General features: G+C 32.6%; 1 protein-coding gene across 1 annotated transcript in view; it reads right to left on the bottom strand.

Moving 5' to 3' along the window:
* Positions 1-25,160, bottom strand: part of DYNC2H1 (dynein cytoplasmic 2 heavy chain 1) — a 369,596-nt gene that overhangs the window by 293,181 nt on the left and 51,255 nt on the right. The window contains exons 26-36 of the mRNA XM_024768920.1: positions 19,152-19,534; positions 17,320-17,452; positions 17,116-17,233; positions 15,061-15,173; positions 13,187-13,306; positions 10,012-10,162; positions 8,094-8,299; positions 6,703-6,885; positions 5,964-6,146; positions 3,854-4,077; positions 2,964-3,079 (exon numbers count right to left, since the gene is read on the bottom strand). Of these exons, the coding sequence (XP_024624688.1) occupies positions 2,964-3,079; positions 3,854-4,077; positions 5,964-6,146; positions 6,703-6,885; positions 8,094-8,299; positions 10,012-10,162; positions 13,187-13,306; positions 15,061-15,173; positions 17,116-17,233; positions 17,320-17,452; positions 19,152-19,534 (1,930 nt within the window). The remainder of the gene's footprint in view (positions 1-2,963; positions 3,080-3,853; positions 4,078-5,963; positions 6,147-6,702; positions 6,886-8,093; positions 8,300-10,011; positions 10,163-13,186; positions 13,307-15,060; positions 15,174-17,115; positions 17,234-17,319; positions 17,453-19,151; positions 19,535-25,160) is intronic.

Here is a 25,160-nt window from a genome sequence, read left to right as displayed (position 1 = left end):
AAAAAAAAAAAAAAAAAAGGCTCAACAAAATACTAGCAAACAGAATCCAACAACACATTAAAAGGATCATACACCATGATCAAGTGGGATTTAGCCCAGGGATGCAAGGAGTCTTCATTATAAGCAAATCAATCAATGTGATACACCATATTAACAAATTGAAGAAGAAAAACCATATGTTCATCTCAATAGATACAGAAAGAGCTTGTGACAAAATTCAACGCTCACTTATGATAAAAACTCTCCAGAAAGTGCACATAGAGGGAACCTACCTCATCATAATAAAGGCCATATACGACAAACCCACAGCAAACATCATTCTCAATGGTGAAAAACTGAAAGCATTTCCTCTAAGATCAGGAACAAGACAAGGATGTCCACTCTCACCACTATTATTCAACATAGTATTGGAAGTCCTGTCCACGGCAATCAGAGAAGAAAAAGAAATAAAAGGAATACAAATTGGAAAAGAAGAAGTAAAACTGTCACTGCTTGCAGATGACATGATACTATACATAGAGAATCCTATAGATGCCACCAGAAAACTACTAGAGCTAATCAATGAATTTGGTAAAGTTGCAGGATACAAAATTAATGCACAGAAATTTCTTGCATTCCTTTATAGTAATGATGAAAAATCTGAAAGAGAAATTAAGGAAACACTACCATTTATCATTGCAACAAAAAGAATAAAATACCTAGGAATAAACCTACTTAGGGAGACGAAAGACCTGTATACAGGACACTAAAAGACACTGATGAAAGAAATCAAAGATGATACAAACAGATGGAGAGATATACCATGTTCTTGGATTGGAAAAATCAATATTGTGAAAATGACTATCCTACCCAAAGCAATCTACAGACTCAATGCAATCCCTATCAAATTACCAATGGAATTTTTTACAGAACTAGAACAAATTATCTTAAAATTTGTATGGAGACACAAAAGACCCCAAAGAACCAAAGCAGTCTTGAGGGAAAAAAGCGGAGCTGGAGGAATCAGACTCCGTGACTTCAGACTATACTACGAAGCTATAGTAATCAAGACAATATGGTACTAGCACAAAAACAGAAACATAGATCAATGGAACAAGATAGAAAGCCCAGAGATAAACCCATGCACCTATGGTCAGTTAATCTATGACAAAGGAGGCAAGGATATTCAATGGAGAAAAGACAGTTTCTTCAATAAGTGGTGCTGGGAAAACTGGACAGCTACATGCAAAAGAAAGAAATTAGAACACTCCCTAACACCATACACAAAAATAAACTCAAAATGTATTAGAGAGCTAAATATAAGACTGGATACTATAAACCTCTTAGAGGAAAACATAGGAAGAACACTCTTTGACATAAATCACGGCAAGATCTTTTCTGATCCACCTCCTAGAGTAATGGAAACAAAAATAAACAAATGGGACCTAATGAAACTTCAAAGCTTCTGCACAGCACAGGAAACCATAAACAAGACGAAAAGACAACCCTCAGAATGGGAGAAAATATTTGCAAATGAATCAATGGACAAAGGGTCAATCTCCAAAATATATAAACAGCTCATGCAGCTCAATATTAAAAAACAACCCAATCCAAAAATGGGCAGAAGACCTAAATAGACATTTCTCTGAAGAAGACATACAGATGGCCAAGAAGCACATGAAAAGCTGCTCAACATCATTAATTATTTGAGAAATGCAAATCAAAACTACAATGAAGTATCACCTCACACCAGTTAGAATGGGCATCATCAGAAAATCTACAAACAACAAATGCTGGAGAGGGTGTGGAGAAAAGGGAACCCTCTTGCACTGTTGGTGGGAATGTAAATTGATACAGCCACTATGGAGAACAGCATGGAGGTTACTTGAAAAACTAAAAATAGAATTACCATATGATCCAGCAATCCCACTACTGGGCATATACCCAGAGAAAACCATAATGCAAAAAGACACAAGCACCCCAATGTTCACTGCAGCACTATTTACAATAGCCAGGTCATGAAAGCAACCTAAATGCCCATCGACAGACGAATGGATAAAGAAGTTGTGGTACATATATACAACGGAATATTACTCAGCCATAAAAAGGAACTAAATTGGGTCATTTGTTGAGCTGTGGATGGATATGGAGACTGTCATACAGAGTGAAGTAAGGCAGAAAGAGGGAAGCAAATATCGTATATTAACGCATATATGTGGAACCTAGAAAAATGGTACAGATGAAGCAGTTTGCAGGGCAGAAGTTGAGACAGACATGTAGAGAACAAACGTATGGACACCAAGGGGGGAAAGCGGCTGGGGGTGGTGGTGGAGGTGGTGGTGTGATGAATTGGGAGACTGGGATTGACACGTATACACTGATGTGTATAAAATTGATGACTAATAAGAACCTGCTGTATAAATATATATAATTAAATTTAAAAATTCAAAAATAAAAGTAAAAGGGTAATTTTGTTTGGTATACTATCTTTGAAAGAGAAAATCTCCATGTGTTTCTAAGGTTTCTGTTCTTGTTTCAAGACTAGACAAATTTTCAGATTCTATTCCAGAACTATCAATTCAGGAACTTTGGGTGTGGGGTCCAACAATCTGTGTTTCAACAAGCCTCTAGGTGACTCTAATGCCTGTTAAAGATTGAGCACAAGTGGACTAGACTATTCCTCTATATACCACAACTATTAAATATTTAATGCATGTTTAAAAGTTATGATGAGACATAGGTAAAAATTAGGAAAAATCTCAATAAATTATGGACTTTATTAAAAAATTATGAATCAATGTTGGTTCATTAGTTTCAATAAATGTACAATACTAATGTAAGATGTTAACAACAGGAGAAACTGGGAGAACGTAATAATCAGAAACCCTCTATACTATATGTATAACTTTTATATAAATCTAAAACTATAATAAATTAAAACTTATTTAAAAAAATAAGATTATAATTGGCATAATGAATCATACCTTTTTGTTTAACACTAGTTTTCTTCAGCTGTCTAAGAAGATTTCCACTTCCTCTCAGAACTGTCTTCAAAGCTCTCAAACCCCAGTCATAATGTTGCTGAGGTGTCAAAAGTTCTCTTAGGTAAAGACATGGAAATCATAAATCATCAAATAGCTATAAGAAATTATTTTTGTAATCATATTAAAAGAAATACAGAATCTAACTACTAACACATAGAAATAATTCCTAATATTACATTAGTTTATAAAAATGAATCAAGCAACACAAAATAACCACTCAAGTAAAATGTTAAAGATGGATGGTTCTCAAGGATCAGGATAAACCTTTCACAAACTGGCTATCATCTTAATGAAGACACTAAATGATAACCACCTGTTACTTTTATTCCTAAAGTCTTTAATCAATCCATCTTGCTCTCAATCTCTGACACTCTAGTTCTCACTGTCTCTTAAGTAATATGGACCAGAATTCTAGGTTGTCCAAAGAAGCTAAAAGTCAATCTCTATTACTAAAAATCAGACATAAAAAAAAAAAAAATGTGAAAGATTCCCTCCAAACAACAGTAGGCTTTGAGTGGTCAGCTGGTAAATTAGTTTAGTAAGTATCATTTAGCTGGAGTACTCCAATAAAAATATTTTGCAGAAAAAACGTGAAATTGAATTAATAGTATTTACGAAAAACAAGCAGTTTTGAGCCAGACGTTTCTGTTATTCAAACTAAAATCTTTCTTACCAACACCTTGAGTACAATACAAAATTGTACTTATGAAAATCACCAATATGAAAATCACTGAATAGGTAAATTGGACAAATGTGAAAAATGGTCATTAATAACCCTGATCAATCATGGAACTATAAAATATTAAAATATTTAAAACAGGAAAATTCACCTGGATAGATTGAAGATAGCTACCAATTTTCTGCCCAACACCTTAGCATCTTTAAAGCCTTCTGAATAGAGAATAACTTCTGCAATAAGCTCATTATCTGGACGAGACATGGCTACTGGCCTGAAAAGCTGTTTAAGATTATCAGGCAGTTTTTGTCTTCCTCCATAACCTTTTCCAGCAGGATTCATAGTGATAAAAATTCCAGAATTAGAATTTATTTCTACCTGGAATATTAATTTAAAACATAGGCATCAAATACTTGAAACTATAACTATAAAACATATTGCAAATAGAAGTTTTATTGTAACATATTTTTACACATATGTCTTATACCTTAGCCAAAAGCAACCACTAGTGTGCTAAACATCTCCTTACTCAACATATAATAAACTCCTTAGGAACTACACTACTTTATAGATGCTCTTTACAATCAGTTTTTTGAGGCTGAAAGTTTAAGTGATGGTAACTAGTTTGAATGTCTATTCATTCATTCAACATATGTTTACTAAAAGTCTTCCTTGTGTTAGGCACTTTGCTAAGTACACAGAGACAACATAACTCTGAACTAAAGTCAGTAATAGTTTATGCCCTTCTGGAGTTTATAGTCTATTGAATATTTGAAAGAAGCAATCATAGTTAATAAATGCTATAAGAGCAAAATATCATGAGAGTATCTAATAGCATTTTCAACAAAGCACTAAGAATAGAAAGGCAGAATTATAATGTATAAACAATGAATGGGCAATTAGGAAGTAGAAATACCTAGAGTAAAAAACCTGGCTATAAAGGAAAGAAAACAAAAAGTGTGGTTGGAAGGAAAGATGAATTAAGGGAAGGTTCACTTATGTTTTAATTATACTAAACATTATATTACAGTACCATTATATCTAATCTAATATAATATAATATATTAAGAAGGAAAATATGTGATTATGTTTAAAAGCCAACGAGAAACAAGTAGAGGGACAGAGATAACTCTGAAGAGAAGGTCCCTTGGAAGCAGTTTCCAAAGTATAGATGGAAAAATTAGTTTGAGTTGGGAAAAAGGACAATTTTTCTTTCTAAGAGGAGGAACTGACAAAAAATGAACAGGGTAGAAAATAAATTTTGATGACAGAGAGGTAAAAACTGAAGAATTTCTCTTTTCTTTGTTAAGAAAGAGTTGAAACATCATGTAAGTAACAGGCAAGTTAGAAGGGGTCCTACTTTCTTGGTCTACCCTGAAAAACTTGTATTGGGAAAATGTTATTATGGGGAAGAGGATAATTTCACAGTTCTTTCAACTTTCAGTGTATTCACCATTACACATTATATAGAGAAATCTATGTTTTACATACAAATAAGTTTAAGTTCTAATGACATGAATGTATACCTCCTATGGGGAGAAGTGAGCAACAGAAGAATAGTTAAGTATTTATTGTTTTAAGATTCATATAGAATAGTGATTAAAAACATGAATTTCAGAATTAGACAGACGTGGGTTCTATTTCCAGCTCCACTTCTTATGTTTAACATATCAAGCTCTAGTTTCCTCATCCATAAAAGTTAAAAAAATATAATAGTACCTAAGTCAAAGGATTGTTATGAGTACTAAATGAAACAATGCATAAAAGCACTAAGCACAGTGGCATAGAGTGTTTGATAAATGTTAGCAAATATTATTATAACTGGATTATTCAATATCAAAAGTTTGAAGATGGGGTTTCCCTGGTGGCGCAGTGGTTGAGAGTCCGCCTGCCGATGCAGGGGACACAAGTTCATGCCCCAGTCCGGGAAGATCCCACATGCCGCGGAGCGGCTGCGCCCGTGAGCCATGGCCGCTGAGCCTGCGCGTCCGGAGCCTGTGCTCCGCAACGGGAGAAGCCACAACAGTGAGAGGCCCGCGTACCGCAGAAAAAAAAAAAAAAAGTTTGAAGATGAATGGTGGAAATGGGACCCAAAAAGGGTGAGAAACTCAGAGACAATTCACAGGTAAAAAGGTTTACCACACTGGTCACAAATTAGAAACCGAGGTGCCAGGAGAAATAAAGATAGACTGTTTGCCTGAGTATGAGTAACACAAAGTCTTATAAAATAGTTTAGTTCTTTAAATTCCCAATATATGCTATACCTCCTTGCCAAGCAGTTCACATACAGTTCTATGATTCTTCAAAGCATCTTGAATTGTCTGGATTTGCATAGAAACTGCTGACAGTACAGATTCTTCTAGTCTATTGAATTCATCAAAACAACCCCAGGCCCCACACTTCACCAAACCAACAAATATTCGTCCCATTGACTTCACATCGATGCCCTTAAAAATAACAATAAAAATTATATTCAATAAAAATAATTAAAATCTCTAATAATAATTTAATACTTTATGTCATTTAGTGAGAAGGTAATCATTTCACCCATCTATACCTCTTTAGTTCTTTTTTAAGCAGAGATTAAATAGCTACTCTTTCAAAACCTAGGATGGTTTCAAGGAGTAAACAAAATAATTCATGTGAAAGTGTTCTGAAAAGTACACAGAACTAAACAAGTATAAGATTTTGTTTCAGTTATTCTTTAAGTCAAAATACACACAATGTTTTGAAAATGGTAACTTAATAAGAATTTAAGATTTTTCCTCTAATATAAAGCTTCATTCTGTATTTAAAATTATTTCTATGTAATAGTTCTCTTTAGAAAAGTTTTTGGACTACACTATGTGCAACCTCTCTCCATTTTACTTCTCAAATAAAATCCACTTTCAAGTGATTTAAAAGAAGAGTGATTTTAAAAGAGAGCATTTCATATGTAAGTATGTGAAAACTATTCCAAACATCTAAGACACTATTATAGCGTTTGATAATTATTTATTCTACCTCATCACAATTAAAAACTAAAACTTGTCTTCCAAGTAGTCCACCTAAAGCCTTTACTGATTCAGTTTTTCCAGTTCCAGCTGGTCCATACGGATTTCCTCCAAGTCCCATCTTCATGGCTTGAGTGAGAGTTAAGTAGCACTTGTCTGTCAGTGGAGTGTAAACCAGCTTGGGAGCATTACCCTACACAAGAGAAATATAAATTTCAAATATTCATATTCTATTCAATATGTACAAATATTATATAGTGTAGTTAAATAGCAATTCTAGTTAAAAATTTAAAAAGGCAAAAAATAGTTTAAAGTTGTTAACATAGAAAAAATATACAAAAATTTTTTTAGTAATTCAAGAAACTTTCTAAAGCACAAACTGGAATTAAACTTAGTTATTTCTCAAGCATGTACTTTATTCTATCCTCAATTGACATACTGTCAGGTTTTCCAAATAGTCTCTCAAGTTCTTGATAATGTCACAAAGATATACCTCTAAGGCAGGCAAATCCAGAAACTGTATACAATTATACACTTTCCAATACAATTCAATATAATTATGTACAATAATCATCCTATTTTGTATTTTAAAATTCATGTAAATTACTTCCTGGAATCTTACAATCTTCAAAAATCAGAACTACTTTGGAAACCTCAAAGTATAATTAATTTGAAAAACTCCTTATGAAATTAATAATCTTAACCTATCAAATAATTCTCAAAATTTCTACTAAATTTTAGCGGAAATAGAGTCCAATTCAAGCTGCATTTTATAGAGTTTTTCTTTAATTTAGGTGGACAGATTTGGGTCTCAAAATACATTTCCTTTTTGAACGAGCTAGCTGGCAACTCTCTTGACATATGCTTATTAACATAAATGTCAAATATATCCTTATGATTGACTCACTATGATGGAAAAAGGCAGAGAGGATACAACTGGATTTTTTGAGAACAGGTTACATGAGCTAGGTTATTTGCTTGAAAATTATTTTACCTTACAAACTGAGAATATTTAACAAACGTACTTAGAAATATTAACAATTGCACTAATTTTGGCCTTGTAAAAGGAGGCACAAACCAAATTGTTTCCATTGAGGTTGCCTAATATTCAATTCTCTTTAGATTAAAGCTATATTTCAATCTGTATAAATAAATGCTGCTCTAAGAAAAGGTACATTTAGAGAATTCAGCACAACACTGCCGTTATGTTAACTTTTTTTGTATATAGAATTTTTTCCAATATAACATCTTTTTAATTATGATGAAATAGAAGACAATAACACAAAAAATTCTTAAAAGTTACAGCTAAAATAAAAATAACTCTTTCATCCAATAGCAAATTTCCTTTAAAGTAAATAATTTCTAACTGGAAAGATTAAACATTTCTGCCACAAGTCATACCTGGTACTCATAAGTATACTGAAGTTCAGAATCCACCATTTGAATGTAACATGTGTGATTGCTTTTCATATAGAATCTAACTTGTTTTTTCCAAGCCCAGTCTTCAGTTGTATGAACTTGAACTTGATTTAACTGCTTCACTACATCAATATTATGAATAATATCAAGAATAAGTGCTTTAAGTTTAAGCTCCAGAATGCCAGATTCTGTATACAATTGAAATAATTGGGGAAAATGTTAGCCTGTGATTTATGTACTTTATGATTTTATATATACACACACACATGATTTCTCAATAAATGAATTTAAATGGTAATTTCATGATACATTTGAATAGTATAGTAATATATATCATGCAAGTCAAAAGAATGTCAAATCCACCAATAAGAATTGTGTGTGTGAAAACTAAGATATTAAAATTCAATGAAACCAGGGTTCTGGTTCCTTATGCAAGGGAGTAAACACACTCAGCCTGTCTCTCCCTCTGAATGCAGGTATAAAACACGGACAACATACACTGAACTGCTGTTTAGGACTCTGAAAAAGTAAAGAGTATCAGGCAAATTGGGGAAGGGAAGAATTAGAAGTGCCACCAAACCAGTGGTAAATTTACCGTTTTTCTTTTTCTTTTTACTCTCTTATATCCATGGGCCTGGATTCAATGCTGCCAGAAACCCATATTGGTGTAGACAGAGAGAGGTCCAGGAAAAGGCTTTTAACTCAGACTTGAAAAGCAGAAAAGGAGTCTCAGCGCTGGCAGCTGAGACCCAGAAATGCCTAAAACTCTGAAGGAAGGGAACTGTCCTCTGAAATCAGAGGAGCTATGATCCCAAGACAGTGGGACTAACTCAAATTGCTCTTTTTCTCTCTTTTCTCCCATCAACTGGTCCAAGACATGGGCACAGTCACAGAAAGTGTGAAGGAGAGTACAGTACATGAAACTCCAGCTTTCTGGACAGAGGACCAAAAGAGGAGCCCAAGGGAACCACAAAATCACTGCTAAGACCATGGAAGGGGAGAAGATTGGGAAAATGACCCTATAAACTTTATGAACTCTTGAGCTCAGCCTGAGCTGTGCAGACCTCATCCTAAACATTAAACCAAAGACTTTGATAACTGGCCACTAGGTGGCACACATGTGGGGAAGATCTCAAGAGTATAGCAAAGACAGAACAGACATTGGAACCACAACCCACAGAAAGCTGGCTGAAACTTGTGGCCTGAACCCAACAAGATCACTTGCTAACAGAAAAATATCAACATTATCCAGCAAATTTAAATAAGACTCAGACTCTTATAACACAATATTCAAAATGTCCAGGATACAATCCAAAATCATTCAACATGAAAAGAACCAAAAAAATCAACTCATACCAGAAAAGACAATAAAGGTGAAATGAAGACATTCTCAAGAGAAGGAAATCTGTAAGATTCATAGTCAGCAAACGGGCTCTAAAAGAAACACTAAAGAAAATTCTTCAAAGAAAGAAAATGACAGCAGAAGGAAACTTGGAGCATCAGGATGAAGGATGGGCAACAGAAATGGTAAGCATCTAGATAAATATAATAGACTATTCTCAGGTCCTTTAAAATACATTTGACAGTTAAAGAAAAAAATTATAATCTCATGGAGTTTTCAATGTATATAGATATCTATATACATTGAAAACAACATAAAAAGGGGAGGATAAAGAAACCCATATGGTGGTAAGGTTTCTACATTCCACTTAAAATAGTAAATTATTGATTCTAAGTACAATATAAAAGTATGTATATTGTAATTCCTAAAGTAACCTCCAAAATAGACACACAGATGATTGATTGACAGACAAAAGCACAATAGATAAATTAAGATAGAATACTAAAAAAATGTTCAAATAACCCAAAAGTAGGCAGAAAATGGAATATTTTCCCATACCAGTATTCCCTGGATCCTCAGAACTTGTATCAATGTTAGTATAGTGCTCTAACTTATTCACCAGTTGTGTTTCAATCTGATGAAGACTATGATCTTTGATGGCATTTTCTACATCTTCAGTGAATTTAATCTGCTCTGCCAAGCATAATATCTAATGAATAAAGAGAAAAATTATTTTTTAAAGCTGAATTTACTTAGAAATATTTTATAAATTTAAGGAAAAATACCTTTTTCCAAATTTCCAATTACATATTGGACCTCTCTACCTGAATGTCTTACTGGCACCTCATATATTAATAGAGCAATACATCTGTAGAAAAAGCATGTGTGATGCAGCCCAAGCTTACTTCTCAGAGCTCATCTTTTACTATTCTCCTATACGCCTATTTTTGGGTCTTAGAGCCCACCAAGCTTATTATAACCTAAGTGCTTTGTACTTTCTTCCCATGACTCTCCTCATAAATGGCTTCTTTTTAACCAGTAAGATGCAAAGATAACAGAGTATGATGCATTCTACTTAATAAAAAGAGTAATCTTCTAGCATTCCAAAATAATCTCTCAGTATACTACTGAAGTCTACAATTTCAAAACACCAATTTTATCCTAAATTAAAGTCTGTCTTAATCTTTCAGTCTAATACCCATAAACAGAAACTAAATACAGATCAACTTCATGTTTACATAAAATATGAAATATTAATGCCATTTGAGAGGATTTCTATAATATTATCAATATAGCAAGGTTACTGATAAAGCAAATGACACATTTAAACACCAGATTTTGTAAACTTGTATTAAAATACTTTGATACAGTTCTTAGATGAACAAGGAAAACCAATAACCTCCTTTAAACTAAAGACATGATCTATCATCGTATAAAAACACTAAACCTACTGACCAATTAACTACTGAACAGATTATTTTTTTCTTATATATACCTTTTAGCATCCAGAAAATATCATCAAATGCCTCTATTTATCAGATTAATCCATTATCTATATATAATTTTAATACTTAATATAGCAGGCTAAGCTGCTGTTTGCTCTTAGAACATTGTACAAATACCACATTAAGTTCTTTAACAAAAGAGAAAGCCAATTAGCAACTTTGCAGGGCAAAGTCACCTCTCATACTTTATAGTACAAAACTCACCAGCTTCTTTAATCAAGTATATGGTGAAGTGTTTAAACAGATCCAAATCTGCTTTGTGAGAAAAGACTTTGCTTTTTAATTTTCATATGAAAATCTTCACTTGCCACCTTGAAACTAATAGTCATATATATGGATTTCCACTCAGGCAATACTACTGAATTTCTGTATTATAAATAAATTTTAATAATAATGCACATCGATATCTCAATTTTTAACAGTCTGCTATACGATTTCTATGAGAGGCTAACAGAAATGATGCTCAAGATACAGTCTTAACTAATTCTCGTGTCACATTACCATTAAGATACCTGGACAAACACTAACATTGTCTAAAATGTAACGGTCGCTAAGGGTGCTCTGCAAACATTATATAATTTAACCTTCAAAATGAGTTGCCGTGGAGGTATTATTATACCCTCTTAACTAAGTGTCAAAAGGAATCACTCAAAGTATAACTGGAAAAGGTAGGATTTGAACCAAGGTCTGTCAGATTTTTTCTACTTTATCATGCTGCCTCCTTCCCAGACCAGAAAGTGCTTTCTCTACATTATTTCAGGTCCTTACAAAGATGTATTTAGAGAACTGAATTAAAAGTACACAGTAACCTGTACCAGACATTCATGTAACCAGTTATACTATTCAATCCCCTTACATAAATGCTCTTGAGATAATTTTTTCTTAACATTAACTGCTAATAAACTAGAATTCTTTGTTTTGATAGATTATGAACTGTATACATGTTTAGTAGTTCATATTTTTACTTGACTGCTCAGAGACCAGAACTAAGTTTCAGGCTCAAATCCAGCAACATTCTTTAGCCTGTAGCTCCCAGTATATCTCCTGATATAACTGTCATTTACTCAATCTAATTATTATGCAATTCTTACTTTTGTATATTTTTTAATATTGTGTCTTTTACTCTAAGTCAATTTAAATCCTACCTGGAAGTTGACAGAGTACTAGGAAACATTTCCAGAGATAATAAAGCATTTTAATTCTGACTTTCAATGGCATTATTATTCATCAATGACTACTTTTATTTTTCTCTAAGAACTTAACAAGAGTTTTTAAACATATTTTAGTTTGACTTAAACAGCTAAAAGATACAAAATGATATGAGTGATAAAATGGCTAAGAATCCAGAATGTTCCAAGTTTCCTATTTAATTTCTCATGCTTTAAAAGAACCAACATAAAACCCTGTTCCAATAGCTACTAAATGTTTTAATCTGAAAAGCAAAAAATAGTTAGGTAGATTTTCCTGTGAGAAATCATAGAACATCTCAATGCCTGCCTTTCATAGTCCCTAAGAACTAAAGTTCCTGATATCTTACCTCTGTAGTGTTAGTCTCAACCAGCAATAAAACTAATCCTGAACAAGGCAGGATATCTAACCCAAGTCTTAGTGCTACACTTTAATAAGTCCCAGAACAAGTTTTGTAAGACACATATCTAGCATCCAGTGTTTCAGGAATGAGCTCCTATGAACACTGACCTGTAGCAATCTCTATAACAACCATGAAACCTAGCGCTCTTCTTCCCTGCCAAAGTTCTAGTTAAGTACTGTGATTATGTTTCAGACCAACACTAACACTACTAAATTCCCACCAGCTCCAACCTCCTAGATGAGTCCATGGAAAGGGTGGGAGACAATGTCATAGATCCTGTGCCTCTCCATCAATGATGGACTAATCATCTGGAACCAGGAAACTAATACATGACTAATTCTGCCTCCCAGTTCCACTCCCCAATGGCCTGGGTAGCTTAGATCTCAGCAGGCCTTCTGCTTGTAAGCATCTGAATTATGGCAAACTAATGGAGCTAGAAGAGAATTTCACTATTGTGCTGCTCCTCCCTCACATTTAACAGCTGAGGGACTGAGACTCAGATATTAAGCAATTAGTCAATGTTAATTGTTAGATAAAGAGAAAACAAAGATCCCAGTTGTCTAAGCCTCTGACCTCTAGGTCAGGGATCTTCCAATGACACCATGCCTACCTGTACTCTAGACATAAGCCCCCTTACCTGTGAAGGGAAAAAGGATGGGTCAATTGCACCTTGAGAACTTCGTCCAGCAGTAACACATTCCGTCAACAACTCTTTCAAAGTTTCCTTCATTTCCAAGGCTAAATCATTTAACCAAGTCTGAAAATAAAATTAGAAAATATATTATTTCTTATTACACAAGTCATAAAACAAAAACACAAGCTAATGACTCTATTCTTTTATTTCAGGAGGAAGGTTATAATTTCTTATTGACTCTCACACTCCCAAAATGTGTTGTATGGTATATAATTTTTTATTAATAAATGATTTAAATGAAGAAAACTATTTTTTCACCTCTTGGGATAATGTTAAGTGTGAAAACTCAAAAATTTGTAGTTAGTTATCACTATCACCATCTATACAAAGCAAAAAAACATGAACATTTAAAAACTAACCCATTCATTTCATCATTATGATAAATCAAACTAGATAGCTGGGCCAATAAATTAGAGTCACAATGACTAGGTAAGTCCCCTGGCTCACACTATCCTGATGACCTTATATTCAGAAAGCTGTAACCATAGGAAGGGATTGCTTCATTAAGGTGAACCATATTATTTAAGGAGTTAAGATCCTTCTTCAAACAAAACTAATTCTGTTTCAAGGTCAAAACAATACATTTTTCACTCATTTGATTATAGATAAAATAACAAAAGTTTAAACTAAAGTTAAAATAATAATGATGATTAATAAAAATAGCATGAATATTTAAGAATCACTACTTAACTTTTAAAAACTGTATCATTTGCAATAAAATATAAGAGCAAAAACTACAATCTTAAATAGCTTTTCATCATTACCTTTTTTAAGTTCTAGCTTTTTACTGTTTATCTTTAGAGCACTTTCCAGTATTAAAAATAGCACAAACTTTTTCCCAGTTCAAAAGCCACTGCAGCTAAAGAGTAAGAAGCTCTCAGTGCACGGCAGCAGACACCTACTCTGCTAATCATCACAAGAGCTCCCCGAGTGCTGCACTACCCCCAGCTGCTGAAAGCTCTTTCTCTCTCTGTTCATCCAGTCCTAATAAAATCACAAGAAAGGAAAACAACAGCAAAAACAACAAATCTCTTCACCAAATATGGGAGCTACTTAACAAACCTTCTATCCTTTCAACCACTTGATTTATATACTCAACATCCAATAAAATGTTGAGGCCTAACCAGGAGTGGACTTTTTACTAAACTGTACAGATACATGCATGATAAGGCATGGCCCTGACTTGCAGTTGAAAGATACCTTTAGAACTTAAAAATTACAATTCAATGTGTTACATCCTATTGCTGTTGGCTTTAGCTATATAACTGTAATAGGCTTTTGACAGTTCACTTCTAGTCCTGCAGAACCAATTAATCAATAGTTGTACTATAAATGCACTAGTTTCAAGTTTACTTGTTCATTTAAATCATCTCATACAACTCAGATTTTAAAGAAAAAAAAAGAACAAAGACTTATTGAGCAGTTATGTTTCAAACACTATAGTGTACCTAAAGCCAATTATCTCATTTAATTTTCAACAGAAAGTCTTTGCTAGTAGGCCTCCCATTTTACAGTTAAGAAAACTGAGACTCTAAGTTATATAGCTAATAAGTTGTGGAGCTACAATTAATATCCAAGTCTTCTTGACTCCAAAGCAAAAGTTGTTTTCAAAATTACATGCTGCCTTCCAAAGACTAAAAATACATATTCTCTTTAATATCAAATCATTCTGAACCTAACAAAACAAATTATTTTTTAAGATATAAGTTTCCAAAAGGCCTAAATTAACCAACTTACTCTACAAACTGAATTAATTTTGATACAAAGTTCATATCGTTAATTCTTTATACTTTCACACTTGAAAAAGAATTACTTACCTCTACGTTATTTGACAGAAGAACTTTGTTTTTAAAAGGTACAACTTCTCCCTCTAAAGATTTCATTGCAGTTATATGTTTTGATTCCTCATCAAAGCACACACTGTTAATGCCTACATTACAAAAGCAACAATTTATATGCAAAAGTTTTATTAAAGACATAATTATTAGACAGTATATATGATTACCACATAATACATAAAGTATACTTCATAATATAGAATATATTTGAATTATATTAATTCAGTTATATAATGAAATAGAACAGCTTTTCATAACCCAAAACTGGAAACAACCGAATGCCCCCAGATGAATAGAGAAACTGTGGTATATTTGAACAATTGACTATTTTAAGCAATAAAAAGGAATAAAATATAGTTTTAGGTACTTGAAACCATTATGATGAGTGAAAAAAAACAGGCACAAATGAGTGCATAAGAATACGTACCAATGATTCCACTTACATTATATGAGACAAAAAGATAATAGGAAAGGGGGAGAGCATTATGCAAAAGTTTTATTAAAGACATAATTATTAGACAGTATATATGATTACCACATAATACATAAAGTATACTTCATAATATAGAATATATTTGAATTATATTAATTCAGTTATATAATGAAATAGAACAGCTTTTCATAACCCAAAACTGGAAACAACCGAATGCCCCCAGATGAATAGAGAAACTGTGGTATATTTGAACAATTGACTATTTTAAGCAATAAAAAGGAATAAAATATAGTTTTAGGTACTTGAAACCATTATGATGAGTGAAAAAAAAACAGGCACAAATGAGTGCATAAGAATACGTACCAATGATTCCACTTACATTATATGAGACAAAAAGATAATAGGAAAGGGGGAGAGCAAACAAGACTTCCCTTCCCCCAAATTTGCACTCACTTTATAGTATATAAAAAAATACATTACCTAATTTTGATCTTTAGAAAAACCCTATAAGTTATTATTTACAATTTAAAGAAAGAAACTAGATTTCAGAGAGGTAAATTAATAACTAATAAATAGTAGAGGTAGAGCTCGAAAGCAAGCTTTCTGATTCCAAGAGCTCTTTCTACTATCTTCCACAGGCAAAATCATAGTTACAGATATAAGCACTCTAAAGCTTCAGATATACAGTGGTTAATAAATACTTCTGTAAAGCACCAGAGAGTAAATATCTTAGGTTTTTACAGGTCATAAGGTCTCAGTGTCAATTACTCAACTTTGCTTGTAGCACAAAAGCAGCTATAGACAATAATGGACATGGCTGTATTCCTTCCAACAAAACCTTATTTAAAAAAAAAAACAGAGAGCTAGTCAGATTTGGCCTGTGGGCCTACAGTTTGCTAATCCCTGACTGCAAGTGAAGATGATGAAAATTTTTTACTTCTTAAAGTTAATTTGAAAAATACAGCTCTTTTCCAACAAATAATATTTCAAGAAAATAATAATCATCGTGTTTGTAGCAAACCAATTCCGAATGCAATTACCCAACTAAAATGATTCAACAACATCGAAGCATATGGCATTATTACTCTACACTTTTTACCAGGTAATCTCACCTCTTCCTATAGCCTAATTATCATCTATACACAGATGACTCCCGATTTTACATCTCCATCCCACGTATCTCTGCTAACAATAACAGTATCTCCACTGGGACATCACTCAAGAGACCTTAAACTCAATAATGAATGGACATGTTCTCCTTCACTTCAGACCTCTGCACATCCTATTCCCTCTGTTTCCCCATTTTTCCTCTAGCTAAGACCTATATTTTCTTCAGATCTCACCTGAGATGTCATCTTTACATACCCAAAACTGAGCTAAATGTCTTCACAGATGCAGCTATAACACCACATACTTATGTCGACCACAGAAATTGTCGTATATTATATTTGTCAACTTACTAACTTGCCTCATCCACTAAACTAGAGTTCTTTGAGTGTATGACCTGTATTTTATTCAACAGTCTGCCTAAGAGCCTAACATAATGCCTGGCAGATAACTGAAACTCAATAAATATCTGTTGAATAAATGTTCAATCTTACCAGCAAACAGTTTCTTAAGGTGAGACTGAATCACTGATGAGTTAGTAGACTGGCCCAGTATTTCTAATAAGTCATCATCACCAATAAAGTAAAATCTTGGGAATGCTGAGCGTTTTTCCTAAAAAAAAAAAAATCTCTGTTCAAATAATTAAGATATTAAAGTACTTTATAATTTATTATACAAGATTGTTTTTAAAAACATGCCTCCAAGAATTCATTTAATGATTTCTGACATCTTTGAAGCTGATCAAGTATCGTTAGTAGAGAATTTCTGATTCCTGCATGTGTAGTTAACGTTGTGACTCTATTATCTTTCTTGATGTCAGTCATTATTGATCTGCAGAAGAAAAAAGTTATTTTCACATCTATTTTAACAGTTTTTGGCTGAAACAGGGATGTGGAGACTTTTTTTTTGCTTGCTTAAAACAAACTAGTAACATCAGTATAACAGCAATACATTATTATACTTCTAATAAATAATCCTCAAAGTTAATAATACTCCATTACCATTTTTAACCTCCATTATTGCACATTCTCTTATTTCATTCACTCACTAAACAAATATTAAGCCTTACCTCATAGAGATAATGGCCCAGTGACAGAGAAAGATATTAAATAATTTCTCCAAATATTCAAATAAAATTATGATAAGTGCTAAGAAAGAAAAGCACAAAGGACTGTTTTGTACTAAGAAAGAATTAGTAAAAGGCTAATGCGGAAATCCCTAACCTATGACTTATTTGAGGAAGTAATTTAAGCTGAGATTTGAATGATAATGAAAAAGAAAAAGGCAATGAATAGGAGGCAAACAGTTTCTGGCAAAGACCCTGAGAAAGAGTGTGGTATGTTAGAGAAACTAAAGGCTAGAGTCACTAAAGTAAAAAAAAAAAAAAGAGAGAGAGAGCAGCACAAGAAAAGGCTAGAGAAATGGACAAGGAGCAGATCCTTAGATCTGCTTTATCCTCAGAACAACAGAAAGTCATGTTAAAGTTTTACTTAATGGAATAAAGGAAAGAAGTAATGTGGACTTCATTTTTAAAAGATTACTCTGGCTGTTGTGTGAAAAACTTACTGGAGAAGACAAGAATACGAATAAGTCAAAAGATTAGCCAGTAGTACAAGTGAGTGACAATAAAAATACTTCAGAATAAAATCAAAGAAGTAGAGATATAAAAGATATAATAAAATCAATTAGTAGGTTAGAATCAACAAAATTTGGTAACAAATGGATTTGGAAATGGAGGAAGAGGTCAAAGATATCCATTATGCTTCTGCCTTGAGCAGTTAGGTGGTACCATTTATCGGGAAGAAACCAGAGAGAAAAGAAAAGGGACTGTAGGAAAGGGACTGGGGGTAAATTCATGAATTTAGTTTTGACATGTTGAGGATATTTAATACATTTGGAGCTCAGAAAAGAAATATGAGCTCAATAAATAAGTTGAGGAGACCTCAGCAAATAGATGAGAATTGATTCTGAGTGTTTAAGATCATTAAGGAGAGAATATAGAGTGAGAAAACCTAAAGCTGAAAGGTGGAGAATGTCTACATCTAAATGTTTAGAAAGGGCTGAGGACTAGGAATCAGGAGTGGAACCAGAGAAATGGGCAGAAAACCAAAAAGGACAGGATCACAGAAGCCAAAAGAACAGACTTTCTAAGAAAGAAGAAATTTTCAACTCTATTAGATACTAGTCAGAGATAAAGTAAAATGAAAAATAAAAAATGCCCATCAGATTTACAATGGGAAAGTAATTGGTAACTTTAAGAAATACTAGGTATATATTAGTAATATTATTATTACTATTATACTATAGATATATTATTAATATAGGTAGAGTGGTAAAGATAGAAACCAGATCAAAATGATTCAAGTATATAACTGAATGAGAGAAACTCATTTCTCAGAAGGGTCCAGTAGGAAAAAAGCTGAAGACACAGATGACGCTAATAATGTAAAAGTAATTAGCTTGTATTAAGTACCTCACTATATGAATAAAAACCATCATATGTGTCTTTGTCTTATGTAGTTGTACTGACCTAAAATCTTCATCAACTCTGTTGAAGCGCATCTGTTCTTTTGGCAATGCTCCACGGCCAAAAATGGGTTCCAAATATACCCACTTTCTCTGAATGTGGTTTAAATTCTGTAGGTACTCATCTAACTCTGCAAGTTTTCTTTCCCAAATTGACACTTTATCTTCAAATCCTTTATAATAAGGAGAATCCTTTAAGGACTGAAGAAGGCACCTATTATCTCCAACTTGATTTACTATATCCTTCCAGTCTTTAATCAGCTTGATAGTTCGACATTGGCTGTCTTCATAATCAACCAATGTAAATACTGCTCCAACTCCCCAAAGATCAAGTTCTCGTAAAGCTTCTCTGATTGTAACTTCACCTTGTGCACGACTATTTAAATCCTATTTAACACAAAATATTCATATTTATTACTTCAACATTATCATATAAATAAGTTATATCTATTTTATAAGAAGATATATTTGTATTTGACTTTGCACCATAAAGAAAAAAAAAATTTAAGTGGATTATTTTCATCAATCCAAGAGAATTACTGGCAAATGTATTAAGGGATATCAGATATCTAGTTCACATGGTCAAATATATACAGAGTTCTGCCTTATGCTTTTTACTTCTAAAAAAAACCCCAAAATTTAAGCATCCACTGCAAACCACAAAAATATTTTAAATTTTGCAGAACTCAGCCATTTTATTGTAATTTAACTGTAAGTTCCAATACATCTAAAATGATTAGCAACCATCTAGAATTACCTCCTACAGCAGTCATGCTTTATAACCTTATGATTATCTACATATGCTCCAGGATTATCAGCAAAGATGAAAGTATACATATTAGATAATATATTAGAAAATAAAACAATTTGACATCAGAAGTCCTTTTATTTTTTTACATTAAATGGGCAGAACACAAAATAGAAAGTCTGCTACTTATGATATAATTGTACAAGTTTTACTTTCACCTGAGACCTATGATAAAACTGATTAGCAAATTGGTTCCTTGTTTAGTTCTCTGTATTTTTGTACCCCTTAGCTTCTATTTATAATATACCCTATAATTTTAAATGTATTTTATAAAATGCTTTGTACTTGTTTGCTTTTTGATTAAAGCTGACTTCCTTCTTAAAGTAAGACATATTTTATTTCAGATTTTTTCTCTCAAAGAAGGGGTTTATATTGTTTCTATAACCCCATCGATAGATTCAGATGTATTACTAATGAAAGAATAATGGAAAAATGGAACACTGTCACTATTTTAAGGGAAGAAAGAAATTTAACTTGCTGCTTTATTTAAATAAAAAATAAAGCAAAAATGTATGTCAACAAAGGTCAGATCTATGAGATATTTATAAAAGTGATTCTTACTTTAAGGTCTGAAGCTTTGGCAACAATTGTAGCAGCTACTCTAAGCAGATCACCAAACAGTAATTTATCTAGACTAGTTCCCCGAGGAAGGCCAAGTAGACGAAAAAGGTCAAGCCAGTGATCTGGAGAAAGATGCTCCCCTCTCACATATTTCAAGATAGGGACTACGATCTGTTAAAAAAGAAGAAAAGAAGACTTATGTATGTATATATACAAGCAAAATGTAAATTATTATTTAATTTTATTATAATTATCTATAAGATTTTTAATTACTGTATTATCTTATTTAACAATCTTAAAATCAAATTCTTAAAAAGAATTGTATAAAACTTTTTATTAAACATTGCTGTGGATACATGCAAATTTCCCTTGGTAGCTTGATATATTTTAAAACATGACCTAAAATATTTCTATTATTATAAATTTAGGAAATGACCTACATCCTAAATATGCTAAATGACCCATATCCTAATTGCTAAGTTATAAATACTCCACTATATAACTTTAACCATAAATTTCTTAGTTATAACTTCTTTCAAACTGAAGCAGAAATATCAGTAACTTCTATGGTTTACTCTATACTTTCTATTTTTTTCATGTAATGGAATCATTAAAAATATATAAACTAAAATTACAGTTCAGTCACTACATAATAAAACGATACATGAAAGCTCCAAACACCATTTTTAAATAGTAAGATAAGTAAAACTATCTTACTTTATATTTGTCAACCTCTGATTGTAATTTCACCGTCATTACTGAATGTTCTTCAACCTTTCTTAATCTGTCATGCCAATTCATCAAAAATTCCTCAAACAGATATGTCTTAGTCCTGTAAAATACCAGAAACATATCTTAAATTTTACATCCCAAAAAATACCACAAAACTATCAGAATCTAAATACTATTTATGAATCAAACCTAAAAGTAATCCAATCTTCATTGGCCATTTCTTGAAATCCTTGCTGAAACTCTTCATAAAGAGCCCAAATTTGTACACAGCTCTCAATGTCCTTAGAGATGCTATATGCCAAGGAGAAGTTGGGTTCTTCTAGGCCAAAATGATGGCAATCATCACTATAGAAACAAGTAGCAAATATCATTAATTTTTTAAAAAGAAAAACTGTTAAATATCAATAAGTTTAACTAATTAATATTTAACTGCATTCTCTGTGTGTGTTTGTGTGCAAGTATCTGACAGCAGAGGTAGACAGTGGGAGGCTATGTCTACTTTACATAAGAATTTTACTTAACTACTTAGGAACGAGCTCTTCCAAATTCATTAATATGCATTTTTTCCAAAGGAGTCAAAGTAAAATTGGTAATATATATAAATATATTTTATGTATATATGTCATATATATAAATATTCAGAATTGCACAAATTTATGGATTAATCTGAGAACAGATTAAAGAATATCCATTAATATTCTTCTAGGTTGAAAGAATTAGCTTCTAGAACATAAGATATTCTTCATCTAATTAATGTAATGTCACTTAATAAACGTGGTACTAAAACCTCCACTCACCTATGAAGCCAATTAATTTATGGATGCATTTACCTAAATGGACCAAACCTAACACAATTATTAAACTTAATATTTGTATTATTATAACATAAAACAACAAATATTTTTCTTTGAAGTCTCATCATTTTGCTAGGTTCATTTTTTTTCCCAGAAGCTCTAAAAGTAATTGTCCATTAATTTTATATATTCCATTTTTAAGTACAATGAGATCACATAAAGCAATATTCCAACTCCCTAATTTAACTTTTAAGTAAATTTAATTTTCTATTATTATTATTTAATTTGCTATTATAACTTCTATTATTTCTATTCCTAGGCCTAACCAGAAATCTGCTTTTCTCTTAAAATCCTAATATAATTCAACAACTCCTAAGAAAGCAGTAGCATGAGCACTTAATACTGGTATTTTTAAAACTGCTGAAGTTTATAAGGAAAGACATTAAGATAATAAATATAAGAACATTACTAGCTTAATATATAAATACAAAACTCTTTTTTCCAAAATGTGTACTATCAGTTTTAAAGAATAAACATACACCAGCTTTTTTCTTATGACTTCAAGATCATCAAACTCAATTTTTTTCTCTTTTATTGACTTGGCACTTTTATCAAGAGTATTTTGCTGGCCAGTTTCAATAACATCATCACCAGGCTTTAGTTGGTCCCAACGAGCTTTAAATTTTTCCAGTTCTTGATAATAGATCTGAAGACGTGATTTCACATTTCCTTTCATCACTTCAATCTATAAGGCAATAGAGTTTACACAATTTAATTCAAAGTAAAATCTTACTTTATATTCACATTTTTATTTCCAACATTTCAATTTAAAGGTCAAAAAATATCAGTATCAGCTTTTCAAAGATTATTCTTTATTACTGATTTCAAGTACAATAAAATAACTCAAAAATAAATTAGACCATAAATTTACAAAAACGAGATATACTGCAAACATCATCATTACAAAATCATTCATGTGATTAACAGCATCCATCATAACTATCAACAAAATCAAAGTGATAAAAAAAATTTGATCAATGACCTCCAGTTGTTCTACCTGATTATACAGCTGTTTAATAAAGGAGGGCATTTCCCAGTCTCCCATGCAGCTAACAGCCATAAGACTAAGTGCTGGTCAATAGGATATGAGTGCAATAGATGTGTACAACTTCCAGATTATACCCTTAAAAGATACCATACACAGTAGGTAAATAAATTTATTCATAAGAAAGACTGAAAATAATGTCACATACATTCCTGGTACGGTAGGAAACAAAGATAAACTATATGACATGAACACCATTTATACAAAGTGTTTTACTGTATGGAAGTACTGAGGGAGGTCAATTTCATCAGCAATATATTGGGTTGGCCAAAAAGTTCCTTCAGGTTTTTCCATAAGATATCACAGAAAACCTGAGCTTATAAATTCTTACAAACCTGAGCTATAATGGAATAAAGATAAGCAAGAAATCTTAAATGAGAAAAAAAACTGTTTCCATTTTAACAAAATGACCAAAAGGTTCTTACCTGATCTTTAATCATAAGTTGGTGACTTTCCATCATCAACTCAAATTTATCCCACTTAGCTTTCAGATTACTAATTGTTTCTAAACCTCCACCTGCCACAGTCCGTAAAAGTCTGTTTTTATCTTCAGCTTCTTGAAATAAGGGCAAAATCTAAAGGTTAAAAAATGACATGTGAAAACCAACATATTTTATCAAATTTATTAAGATTCCATTTATTTAAAATTGTTTCATAATTTGCTTTTTACATCAAGATTTTTGCTTTTACATAATTTGTTTTGTTTTTTTCTGTTTTTTTTTTAAAAAGATGTTGGGGGTAGGAGTTTATTAACTTATTTATTTATTTTTGCTGTATTGGGTCTTCGTTTCTGTGCCAGGGCTTTCTCTAGTTGTGGCAAGTGGGGGCCACTCTTCATCATGGTGCGCAGGCCTCACTATCACAGCCTCTCTTGTTGTGGAGCACAGGCTCCAGACACGCAGGCTCAGTACTTGTGGCTCACGGGCCTAGTTGCTCTGTGGCATGTGGGATCCTCACAGACCAGGGCTCGAACCCGTGTCCCCTGCATTAGCAGGCAGATTCTCAACCACTGCGCGACCAGGGAAGCCCAATTTATTTCGTTTTGTTTTTCTTTTTCTTTTGGTTATTTAGTAACATATTGTTTAGTCTCCATGTGTTTTTTACATTTCTTTCCCTGTAATTCATTTCTAATCTCATAGTGTTGTGGTCAGAAAAGACGCTTGATATGATTTCAATTTTCTTAAATTAATTGAGGCTTGATTTGTGACCCAAGATGTGATCTATCCTGGAGAATGTCCATGCACACGTGAGAAGAAATTGTAATCCGCTGTTTTAGGATGGAATGTCCTATAAATATCGATTAAATCTCTCTGGTCTACTGTGTCATTTAAAGCTTCTGTTTCCTTATTTATTTTCACTTTGGATGATCTGTCCATTGGTGTAAGCGAGGTGTTAAAGTCCCCCACTATTACTGTGTTACTGTCGATTTCCTCTTTTATAGCTGTTAGCAGTTGCCTTATGTATTGAGGTGCTCCTATGTTGGGTGCATATACATTTATAATTGTTATATCTTCTTCTTGGATTGATCCCTTGATCATTAAGTAGTGTCCTTCCTTGTCTCTTGTAACATTCTTTATTTTAAAGTCTGTTTTATCTGATATGAGTATTGCTACTCCAGCTTTCTTTTGATTACCATTTGCATGGAGTATCTTTTTCCATCCCCTCACTTTTAGTCTGTATGTGTCCATAAGTCTGAAGTGGATCTCTTGTAGACAGCATATATATGGGTCTTGTTTTTGTATCCATTCAGCAAGCCTGTGTCTTTTGGTTGGAGCATCTAATCCATTCACGTTTAAGGTAATTATTGACATGTATGTTCCTATGACTATTTTCTTAATTGTTTTGGGTTTGTTCTTATAGGTCCTTTTCTTCTCTTGTGTTTCCCACTTAGAGAATTTCCTTTAGCACTTGTTGTAGAGCTGGTCTGGTGGTGCTGAATTCTCTTAGCTTTTGCTTGTCTGTAAAGCTTTTGATTTCTCCATCGAATCTGAATGAGATCCTTGCCGGGTAGAG

The sequence above is a fragment of the Neophocaena asiaeorientalis genome, unplaced genomic scaffold, assembly GCF_003031525.2.
Source record: "Neophocaena asiaeorientalis asiaeorientalis breed wild unplaced genomic scaffold, Neophocaena_asiaeorientalis_V1.1 scaffold151, whole genome shotgun sequence".
NCBI classification, from domain to species: Eukaryota; Metazoa; Chordata; class Mammalia; order Artiodactyla; family Phocoenidae; genus Neophocaena; species Neophocaena asiaeorientalis.
The sequence above is the reverse complement of the archived record's forward strand: the minus strand, read 5'-3'. Positions and strand labels throughout refer to the sequence as shown.